Source organism: Chaetodon auriga, chromosome 7, assembly GCF_051107435.1.
Source record: "Chaetodon auriga isolate fChaAug3 chromosome 7, fChaAug3.hap1, whole genome shotgun sequence".
Classification (NCBI taxonomy): domain Eukaryota; kingdom Metazoa; phylum Chordata; class Actinopteri; order Chaetodontiformes; family Chaetodontidae; genus Chaetodon; species Chaetodon auriga.
In genome coordinates this window covers 13,400,500-13,412,156 of record NC_135080.1, presented here as the reverse complement: position 1 = coordinate 13,412,156, position 11,657 = coordinate 13,400,500, and the positions used below count along the sequence as shown (strand labels likewise).

Here is an 11,657-nt window from a genome sequence, read left to right as displayed (position 1 = left end):
CAACCTTTTTTTTTATTATTATTTATATACAAGGGTCCAATTTTGAATGAGGCCTCTGGAAAAGTTCCCATGAGCAGCTCCGTCTCTGGTTGCCACTTATCCTCCAGCCAATCAGGAGCCTGTGAGCGCTTCAAAAGGCGTTTCCTTTCTTAATATTTGTGGATGTGAAGGCGAGCCGCGGGCAGGAGGACACCCTCACATCGGTGATCAGCTCAGCGCACAAGTGGACAAACTTTCTCAACTCTTCAACACACATTTACCGCGGAGCTGGGTCCTGCTCTGATGGTCTTACATGTCAAAGTTTTCAGTTTTCTTGTTGTGAAGTGGTTTTAAGCTCTGGGTTGGCTGCAGTCGTGGGGCTGAATTACCGCCCGGGTGATTGTATTTCCAGCGGGCAGCCGTGCATCCTGTCCGGGTGGAGGTGAGCGGTAACACCGCGAGGACTCTGCATTAAAACAAAACCCGAGGACTTTTACGGAACTGCAACCTGGAAGTGTTTCTATTTCGCAATCCACGTTTTTACCCGCTGGAGTTTTGCAACTTCTAACCAGAAATGGTTGGCAGGTTGAACTTGCCAAATGTATGTGAAGGAGATCCGCTGGATGTGATGAGCTGCAGGGCTGATAGAGGACTTGACAGCCCGGACTCTGGGTTACCCCCGAGCCCGAGCCCCAGCGCCTGGCTGCTGCCTGTGTGCGCGGAGAAAGCCGGGGGCGTGAGCCCGGTGTCTGAAGACGAGGGAAGGGGCTCCCTGGTAGGTAACACGACTTCCTGCCTGTATGTTATTTGAAGCAATGTATGAACTCCCTTTGCAGAAAGGCAGACGACCACAAATTGCAGCTGGACATTTCTTATTTAATATGCCAGCACATTCCATTACTTGCAGTTTGATACGGGAAGACTTGGCATACCATTAGGAATTTACTATTCCACGCATGAAAGCTTGATGGTTTCCCCAAATGCATAAGTTTGGCTATTTTATCCTTCCATTGGAGTAAGTGTTGCCACTGCCTGCACAGGAAGTTTTGCTTACTCCTGATGAGCCAGTTTTTAATCAAACAGTCTAAATGTTTGTGAAAGTTCTTAGAAAATAACATTTCCTGGCAAAAACTTGCATGTTCTGGCCAGCTGATGAAAGTGGGTCATTTCAGCACTGAACTGGGCCAGTGAGAGCTTCTCGTATTGGCTCCCATTGTATTGACAGTGGGGCTGATTTCTGCATTGCAGGTTCCAGTTTTACCCACTGGATCATTGCAGCAACTACAACCGTTGTCCTTTGGGGAAGGCATAGCACTTGATCCATTGCCGGCGAAGGAAATAAGGTGGGTTGGCTTTGATGTGACCTCTGTGCAGCATTGGACCTGCTGGATGAGTGAAGATATGCGATACAAAAATGGCACACCATGACATGCAGGCTGTGGTATTTTTGCTTTAACGTGTACCAAGACAGCTAACAACTGCAAAGTGTGCATACAAGAGGGCAGTGGTCTAGGACAGACCTTGCAATGTAGTGTAATAATGCACAGTTTTGCGCCAAATAAAAGCATTACGCTTTCCCTCCTCCACAGATACACCTCATCCGTGCACTACAACTCGGACCGCCACTTCATCCAGGGCGTGGCCCTGCAGCCATGGGGCCAGGGCCTTGAAAACTGCAGGCAGACCATCATGGCCGTGCCCCACAGTACCTGGCGCCACTACAAGACGCAGCTGGAGTTCCAGCCTCGCCATCGGCCGCAGCACTTCAAGAGTACCACCATCATCTACCCCAAGAAAACCAGCGCCGTCTACACCACGGAGCTGAGCTACGACTGCCACCGACTATCCAGGCGTTTCCTCTCCAGCGTGGAGCTGGAGGCGACTGGCCGCAAAGAGCTACCTCAGTGAGGGTGGGAGGGGGGTGACAGGTGGCTGGGGACACGAGAGGGTGGTTATTCCCATTGCTCCTATACTGTAGCTCCCACGAGGCTGGCTGCCATTGACCTGCTGTTTTGTCTTTTTACACTTGTGTAGCCTGTTATCCTTTTAACATCCCTTTCCGAGCTGTGGAAAGGAAGCATCTGTGCTGCAATATTACAGATATCAGAGGTGACAAGACACGGACAAAATGGGTGACATATCCATCAGTCCATGTCTTGATGTGTTTATATCCCTTCCGATGGATGATCAGTCCGTATCAGGAATGAATATTTCATTAAATGCTTCGTTTTGCAGCTTGTTGGTTTCTAGAGGCATGCTGATTTTTTTTTTTTTTTTTTTTTTTTTTTAAGGTCGGCTCATATGGAGATGAGAAGACTTTCTCACGCTCCTCATGTCACATCAAGTTTGTCAAGTATGCAGAGTGATTGGTTTTAAATTGGAACGACGAGGCCTGCCTCAACTCAAAGACTTTGTTTGTAATCCCAGAGAAGAGTGCTTTCAGAACTGCATGTGCGACGGGTATGTAAGGGAGAGGAAGAGCAATTAAATGTGGTGCTGGAGTTTGGATGCATGCTTAGGAATCACTAACTTATCCACACTGTACAGAGGTTGTGGTGAAAATACTTTCTTCACAGGGTATTATGTATTTCAGCACATTAGCACAGGCTAAGCTCTTCCCATGCCTTCTCTCTGCCACTGTTAAAGGCTGCGATTCATATTGTATTGTGTATATGCTGGTAGTTGAAGAGAACTTGTGTAAGCTCAAACAAACTAAGTAGGTAGTATAGATGGATCTTGAGTGTGTGGAGTTTACTGAGAGGTGGATAGTGTTTGTGATATCACTCACTGGCTTACTAGTGAAAGTAACGAGCTGCATTCCACTGCTTTCACGTCCTTCATCTTGACTTGGATTGAAAAATTGTATTTATTCTGTTGAAGTTTTCGGTTGTGAGATTTTTATCAGCTGATTCACGGGTCTCTCCACAGACATGGCAAGGGATATTTTTGTGATGGCCTTTGTGCCTTATTGATGTACCTGTGATGCTTCCTTTTGATATTAGTCACTTATTCAGTGCCAGTTTGAAATAAAGTCATTAGTTCAGTAGTTGTGTATTTTATGAGGTGGTCGTCCTTGTCTTTTTTTTTTTTTTTTTTTAAAGATGACTGCAGACAGAGGTAATTATAAATACACTAACAAACTTTGACAGCAGGTGTAAGTGCTTAAAATTGGGAGACCATGAGACACTTGACATGCTTTTTTTTAACGTTTCTGATGCTGCCACAATTAAAATTCCATTGAGCAGTGACATATTCAATCCTCAGCAAAACACACTAAAACAATCTGGGTAGATGGATGTGCTGTCGAGCTGTTCAGGATATATTTTTGTGTGAATTGTTCCTTTTAAAGGCCAGAATCGTGCTGCTTCAATGCCCTCCTGTGGTCGAACAGGGGAACTACTGCAGGGAACTTGCTTTGATTGCACAGCAGTGTTTGCTCTGTGCTTCAAACCAAATTTCTAACATTCTAGATCTTAATTCGGATTTATAAAGATTTTCTGTTGACTGCACTACTCAGTGGAGGTACTTGTAAATGAGGATAGTTGAGATAACATGCAACTGTGCCAGAATCAAAATTACAACATGTATAGCCAGTTCATTAGGCAATCAGAGTAGGTCATATAACAAATGCAGGCCAGTCGTGAGAAAAAGTGATATCAGGGAAAATTGTTCGAGTAATTACTGTATATGAGATATATGTAAGTTTTGCCTTTTTGCTTCTTTCACAGATGAGTAGTTAAAATTAAAAATCTCAAAATAAATAAACAAATACATAAAATAGTGCAGCATTAGTTCAGTGTTTCTTGAGCATTTGTGTGCCACTAGAGTTTCCTCTGAAGATGCATCCACCACTGGCAGTCCTGACGGGGCTTGTCATTTTGGTATTGCAGCTCTCTGCTGTTGCACTGATGGTGCTGCTTTTCCAGGTGTTGAGCTTATCAGGTCAAAAAAAAAAAGCAGGTAAATATACAATAAGAAGATAAGATAGTACTTTATTTATCCAGAAGTAAATTGTTGTGCAGCAGCTGCAGCACAAAGTAGGAAAGAGTGCAAATACAAACAAAATATAACAACAAATAAATGTCACCATGGTGCAAAAAGTAAATGTACACACATTGCACAAAATAAAGAGGTTAATGGTAAGGTGTCAAAATACAGCAGGTTGATGGTAAGTATTAGAAGTGAATTTAGATATGTATGTACAATACATGTACAATAGTGACTTTCCACTGATCCATTGGCATTTATTTCATTTTATTTTAGAATTATCATTATCTGCAGGATATATGTCTGAAGATCAATGTCATTTGGTGCTCTAAATGTCAAATATAAATAGCATATTTATCAACATATTTACTGTTTAAAGCAAACCAGCAAGGTCGTTTTTGAAGACAAAGAATTTGTCTGTATGTCCGTACATGTGTAATGAGCCCCGTTTCAGCAAGTTATTCTAAATCCGTAAACAGAGTGCCACATTATGTTCTTAAGCGATTTGAAAAGGTGAGTCTACCTTTTACCTACAGAGCGTGAAGGCAGCATTGCATATACGTATAGAGAGGTGATATCTAACCATAATTTGAAAAACAAATAAACAAAAACCAAAACATTTTCTTGTACAGCCTAAACTAATTAAACTGGTCGTGGAAGTTTATGATTTGAAAAACAAAATAAAATAATAAAATGAAATAAACACACGGATTGCGTCGTGTGACGTATGAGTTCAGAGCACACGCCCACACTTCCTTCCCGCATGGTGGACAGAAGCGACGTTGTTTTAATGTTATTCCGAAGCTTTGTCTGTATGCGACCTCGTGGGATTTTACGATACATATGCACTTTGTTCTCGTCTGTGAAACAATGAAATAGAGGTCAGACGACAGAACCTATCCTAACGACGCTCGAGTCTTGGATATTGAGCTCGTTAGCTTGTTGTGCTAGCTGGCTACCATTGCTACCTGTGAAGAATGAAGACCTCTAACAGTAACGCAAGTATCATGGACATGTTTGAAAAGGGAAAGGTGCTGAAAATATGTGCCCCAATGGTTCGATACTCAAAGTAAGTCATCTGTTTTCTCTCAATTATACTTTCATTGTCTGTGTCTCTTGCACACTGTGGTAAAACAGAGTATTTTCCCCACTATAGGCTTGCATTCAGGTCCTTGGTGAGGAAATACAACTGTGATATCTGCTTCACCCCAATGATAGTTGCTTCTGACTTCATGCGATCTGTTAAAGCCAGAGACAGTGAATTCACGACCAATGAACGTAAGTAGCAATGTTACAATATGAGCTATTATAGTGCACAGCCACAATGTGTTGGAGCAGCACCGCATCTTCACACAAGTTTGGCCACATGATGAATGTGTTGTAAATTGTGAGCTTTGATATTACCATAAATTAAGAAGACTTTTCGCCATTGTTTGTTTTTCCTTTTCCTTCTCAGATGACCGGCCCCTGATCGTGCAGTTTGCTGCCCATGATGCCCAGACTCTGGCTGATGCAGCCTGTGTGGTAGCACCTTTCTCAGATGGAGTTGACCTCAACTGTGGCTGTCCCCAAAGGTGCACCTACTGACAGTAGGCTCTGATACATTTTGGCCTCCAGTCACTTTTTATTATTCTGTTATTTTAGGATTTTGATTGCAGAATCAAACCCTTACAGTTTCTTTGATTTATTCATTTCTAATGGAAATGTATCTACTTGTGTTTTAATCCATGTTGTTTTGAGTACTAACACAGTGTGATTATGATAAATAATCTCTTGAACCCTGTGCTGCCTTCACGTGCCTTCAATCTTTTATCTTGGTTGTTTGATTTGCTTTGTTGTTGTGTCTTCAGATGGGCTATGTCAGCTGGCTATGGTGCGTGCCTCATCAACAAGCCTGAACTTGTGAAAGACATGGTCAGACACGTCAGGAATCAAGTGGACAATCCGAACTATACGGCATCCATCAAAATCAGGTTTTGACATTATACTAGCTTGTTCCAGATATATCAGTATCTGTGTATATGTCCTGCCTTGAAATGAGGGTCATAACCCAATGATAATAACAGTAATGAAAGAAAATCACTTCGCCCACAGAATTCACAAGGACCTGAGGAAAACAGTGGATTTGTGCCAGAAGGCTGAATCAGCCGGTGTGTCGTGGATAACAGTCCACGGCCGGACATCAGAAGAACGCCACCAGCCTGTCCATTACGATGCCATAAAGACAATCAAAGACAGCGTGTCCATCCCTGTCATTGCCAATGGGGACATAAAGCACCTCCGTGATGTGGAGTCTACTTATCAGCTCACTGGTGTGGATGGTAGGTTGGGTTTGAACACATTTCACTCTTGAACAAGAACACTTCTCAAGTTATCACAGGTGCAGAATTGATAATATCGCTTTCAAATTTGTTAATTTCGTGTTTGTTTGGATTTGCTCTTTAGGTGTGATGGCTGCACGGGGGCTGCTTGCTAACCCTGCCATGTTCGCTGGCTATGAGGATACTCCTTTGGAGTGTATATGGGACTGGGTGGATATCTCTATCGAGCAGGGCACTCCGTTCACCTGCTTCCACCACCATCTTATCTACATGCTGGAGAGAGTCAGCTCCCAGCCTGAGAGAAAAGTGTTCAATTCTCTATCCAGTACCTCAGCTGTAATCGATTACCTCCAAAACACATACGGGTCAGTGCATGATCTGGGAACATGTACATATTGAAATGTAATATATTTGATTTTAACTTTTTTCTTTGTTTGTTTTGTTTTATTTTATTTTTTTTGCCAAATAAACCTGCAAAGCTGTAGTTGTATGGCTGATGTCTGTCTTTGTTACTACAGTATATTATTTTCTCAATCAGTATCATGTTACAGAATATCTCATTAGTATTAATGCTTGTCTTAAACTGTGAGGTGTACATTTAAGTGCATACTAATGCTTGAGGTTTTTTGCCTCATTTAATATTTAGATGTAACATGGGACATACTGTTATAGCTGCACACCCACAGAGATTACAAGAACTTTGATCAGTTCTATCAGTAAGATCAGCAAGTAATCAGCAATATTGCAACTGACGGTCCATTTTTATTGAGTCTTTGCCGTTAGAAGAGAAGAATTATGATAGTAGTGTAATCCTTATCATCTCTGTGGATGATGATTAGTTCTTGATGTGTGACAGTTTTAGCAGCAGAATGAATATAATTGAGTCAAAGGAAGCAATAACATGTATGTAAATTTGATTTTGGTATTAAAAAGTGCCTGAGAGGAATAGGCCGGATGTATTGCATTTGTGCCTTCAGAGTAAAGTCACGATTTGTGTACTGAAGGTAAAATGGAGTCAAGTGCACAGACGTGTGAACAAACAATGAATTTTCAAAAGTTTGATCCGAATATATTAATCAATTAATATTAATGTTTCATAACAACACGAAGTGAGAAACAATTACACAACATTACGTTCAACATCCACCTAATCTTGAATTTAGCTTTATTTTGTTAAATTAAACCGGAAGTTAAGTCCTCACACGAGCGAGCGCCATAGAGCCGGCGTGTTACGAGCTTGGTGGAACAGGAACCAGGAAGCAGGCAGGAAATCGTTGTCGTGGTTGATTTGTGAAGTTAACTTAAGTCACTCTCTTTAAGTCATTATTTGCGATTTGCTGGTAAGTTGTGTTTTTATGTCTGAATTGTGAACTTAGTTACTTACCGTGTCGCCATTTTCAAAACTGCGTCGCTAGTTAGCTAGCTGTAGCTGTTGTGAATTATGCCAACGGAGCATTGGATTTAACGTTACGGTTTTGAACATGGACAGAAGATAAAATGAAAAAGAAAAACCACCTAAACTATAGTTATGGATATTTCCGTCTAATAAGCGTATTACTTCATATGCGCATTTGTTGTCACACGTTGCTTGTGATGACGCTGTAACGTAAGTCAGTTAAATTACAATGGCGCGAGTTTGACTGAGTTGACTTAAGCCGTTGTGACTTTACGTTAAGGTATGTGAACTGTGAATGGAGTGGATAAAGAGATTAAGTCATTTTTCTCCACAGAGGCTGTATTGTTGTCCAAGTGGAACAAAGGCCATACACACGAGCTAAACCTCCCAACTGTTCTGACTGAGATTGATTGATTGATTGTTATTCTGTAAACTTTCATGTCTGTATCAGGGAAACTTCAGAGACCCTCGCTAGAGATGACGCTGCAATGGACTGCTGTGGCCCTCTTTCTCTATGTGGAGATTGGCATTCTCGTCATCCTCTGTTTACCCTTCATCTCAGCCAGGAGGTAAGTAACGTTTGTATTACCACAACATGGTCTTACATGGTTGAACTAAAACATAATGCACGGAGTATGAAAATCGACTGTCAGTTGTGGTTGACACTGTATGTCGTGTAGTGAGTCAGGGACGTACTGTTACATACCGCTTGCCTTTAAATGAACGTGATTGTATGTGATTGCAGATGGCAGAGTATTTTCCACCTGAGGATATGGAACAGTCTGGCGTGGTTATGGAACAAAGTGTTTCTCACAATGATCATAGTGCTTATCGTTCTCTTCCTTGGTAAGTGAAACATCACTGTCAGGTTTTTCCTCACAAGCTTGTGGATACTGTAGGTAATAACTCCAGGTTGGAGTTGTGACCTGTTCACTGACCGCTTGGGATTGTGTGAACTGTTGCGTTTCGAAACATCAACAGTGAGCTGGGGGGAGATTGGGGGATTTTGGCATACTGGATAGTGTGACAGAATCAGACCATATGTTGGTAAAAGTTAAAAACTGAAAGCTACATGATGATGGTGCATAGTAGAAAGCGTGTAACTGTTTGGTTTTCACATCTTTTTCTTTAGATGCAGTGCGTGAGGTGAGGAAATATTCCAACAGAGAAGTTGGCTCAGATGCTAAGCTGCAGCCCAACATGTTTGATCACCTGCACATGAAGCTTTTCAGAGCCCAGAGGAACCTCTACATTTCTGGCTTTGCTGTCTTCCTTTGGCTGTGAGTCTTTGCTCTCTTACGTTGATACTCTGATGACAGATTAATAATCAGTGAAAATAAGTTAATTGTTAATTTTTGTCTTTTTGCAGGGTTATGAGGCGAGTGGTCACCTTGATTAACCAGCTGGCATCAGTGTCCAGCACTACAGCTGCTCTTCAGGCACAGGCTGACGGTGCTAACCAGGCTGCAAAGAAATACATGGAGGACAATGAGCTGCTGAAGAAGGTAGGCCAAAACAACCTCGAGGTTATCATTTGGTTAGAACCACAACCGCAAAGTCTACGTCAGACCATTAATAAATCTGACAAACAGACTCAGATTGTACTATCAGTTAATGAGATGGTTAAAAGTACAAATTTTAGTGGCAGATTTTAGGTGTTGCAGCTTTCGTTTTGTGTTTTTTTTTTGGTTTACTTTACATTGTAACTCTACTGGTTTGTCAAGATTATATTCACACTCAGTTAGACATAACTTTGACTTGTCATCACTTGTTGTTTTTTGTCTTTAAACGTTAACTGTGAACTCTTTGCAATACACCTTTAAACTACATCCCGTCTGCTTGACACACTCACCTACCAAACCCTCACACTTGGTTTGGTTCCCCTCATCAGCCACCTCCAGATGTAAAAACACAATCTGAACGCTTCACACTGCATTTGCAGGTAGCTGACAGTGAGCTGTAGTTCATGTTCTTGATGCATTTCAGACTCTGATGGAAGGGAAGGGAGATAAGGCTACTGCAGAGGGGATGGAGCTGTTGAGGAAAAACACAGAGAAACTGAAGGAAGAGCTGAAGACCTCGGTAGATGGTTAGTATCCATGTAATGTTTGCTTTTATATGTGTGTCTATGGGAAATTTATATTCAGACCCCACGAAAATTGATACCTGTGACTGTAAAACTTATCACGTCTAGCAGCTAAAGATAATGAGGATGCCCTGTGGTGATGTATGCTTGTTTCCTCTCCAGCCCTGAAGAACTCTCAGTCAGAGGCAGATGCAATGAAGAAGCAGATGGAGGGCCTCGCCAGGGAGTACGACAGGCTGCTGAAAGAACACCAGGAGCTGCAGGTAATGCTAAGTCTGAAACACCATAGGACGATGACTTGTTGGGTCGTTCACTAGATATGATAATTTCAGAGTGACATTAAAACTGATCAGCATCCGGCAGGTTGGAGGCGTGGCTCCTCTGTTATCATGTTGATTTCATCATCAACTCAAAGTCTATTGAAAAAATGCCAGGGCGCATGCTTTGTTATGAGACTTTGAAAAACAAGGATTGTTAATGATAGTGAAAGACAACAAATCCCATTCATTTTCAGGATCAGCTAAGGTTTATTAAAACCCTAACACATTTAACATGGCCTGACATAATATCACACCACATCAGCTGACCTTTTCATCTTTTTTCTGTCTTTCCAGAACCTTCAAGATAGTGGAAACAAAAAGGATGAGTAGCGATCATAAAATGCTTAAAGGTTGAAGTGATTATGAGGCACCATGGCTCAGTCGCGAGAGAGAGAGAGAGCCACTGCAGCACATGCTTTATCTTCATATAACACCTCATATAACAGCACATACCACACAACTAGGATTGGTTCCTCTGAGGTACATACTTTGGCTGATAAAAGTGATGGTTTTAAAGGTGAAATTTTTATGACTGGCTTAAATGCAATGAGTGAATATTGCTTCTGCCTGGCGCAGTGTGACTAAGCAGATTGTTTTTACAAGTGCACACTCTATCAGGCAGGTTAATTGTGCAAGGTAATTGCAGAGAATTCAGCCAGTAATCGGCCCAGGTCTGATCACAGAGCACTTGCTATGTTAAGGCAATATGCAACAGTGACTTTTGTTTTTAACCATGTGTGCAGTGTAGAGCACAAAATAGGTGTTTTAAGCGAGAGCGCTCTATCTCTGTGGTCAGCAAGCTATGAAGCTATTTTGCTAAACATGGTTTGCTTCTCTATTGGTGTCTGTATCAGGGATGCCTGCCACATTCACCTTGAGCTTGATAGCAGTGTGTAAATTAGTCTGCGCTTACACGGCTGTTCAAATGTAGTTTGCATGTGCAGCTGCACTGAGACAATTTATTCTTCCATGCTGTTTTGCACCTCATAATCTGTACTTTTTCACCTAAGTAGTGGTGATAAATGCTTTTTTTTCCTTTTGGTTTCCTCCTTAATTCCTTAGAATCCAATGTATCTGTGGATATAAATTACAGCTGAATATCTGAAGGGATATGGAATTGGATTCAACACTTATGTTCTTAGTTAAGGTTTACATTAAAATAAGATTCAATCTGGGTTAGGGTAGGAGTTCAAATATGTCTCGTGTTTGTTTCTGAACCACTGAAGTGTCAGAGTGTCGTGTATTTACTCCACTGCCGGTTTCAAGCGTTCATTTTTGGGTCAGTGTGAGTAGTGTCTGTGTGTGTCATGAGAAGGGGATGCATTGAGTGTTGTGTTTGATTAATCCAGACAGACAGACTTGTAATCACCAGATGCTTCCCACCCCCTTTTTTATGATACATAAGTAGGTTATTGTCACAATTCAGGCAAATTTGCAAAAATGCTGTTTCTGACATCACTGATTTAGACAGAACTCTGATAGACGTGCCTTTTTTATTTGGATGTCGTACATTTCGTTGAATAAAGACACATTTCTTTACGCTGTGCCTCGTTTTGAATAAATACCAC

The 11,657-nt window shown here is 41.6% G+C and overlaps 2 protein-coding genes across 2 annotated transcripts; both read left to right on the top strand.

The window, feature by feature from the left end:
- Positions 1–160: 160 nt before the first annotated feature.
- Positions 161–3,037, top strand: rflnb (refilin B). Its single transcript, XM_076734347.1, has 3 exons — positions 161–754; positions 1,228–1,322; positions 1,569–3,037. The coding sequence occupies exons 1-3, from the start codon at positions 554–556 to the stop codon at positions 1,885–1,887; spliced, it is 615 nt and encodes a 204-aa protein (XP_076590462.1). The 5' UTR covers positions 161–553; the 3' UTR covers positions 1,888–3,037.
- Positions 3,038–4,693: 1,656 nt separating this feature from the next.
- On the top strand, positions 4,694–11,633 carry dus4l (dihydrouridine synthase 4-like (S. cerevisiae)). The gene is made up of 14 exons (XM_076735259.1): positions 4,694–5,035; positions 5,123–5,244; positions 5,423–5,540; positions 5,817–5,939; positions 6,061–6,287; positions 6,412–6,679; positions 7,608–7,627; positions 8,135–8,252; positions 8,429–8,529; positions 8,816–8,963; positions 9,053–9,188; positions 9,670–9,772; positions 9,932–10,032; positions 10,384–11,633. Exons 1-14 carry the CDS (start codon positions 4,944–4,946, stop codon positions 10,417–10,419), a joined length of 1,713 nt encoding a protein of 570 aa, XP_076591374.1. The 5' UTR covers positions 4,694–4,943; the 3' UTR covers positions 10,420–11,633.
- The last annotated feature ends 24 nt before the right edge of the window (positions 11,634–11,657 follow it).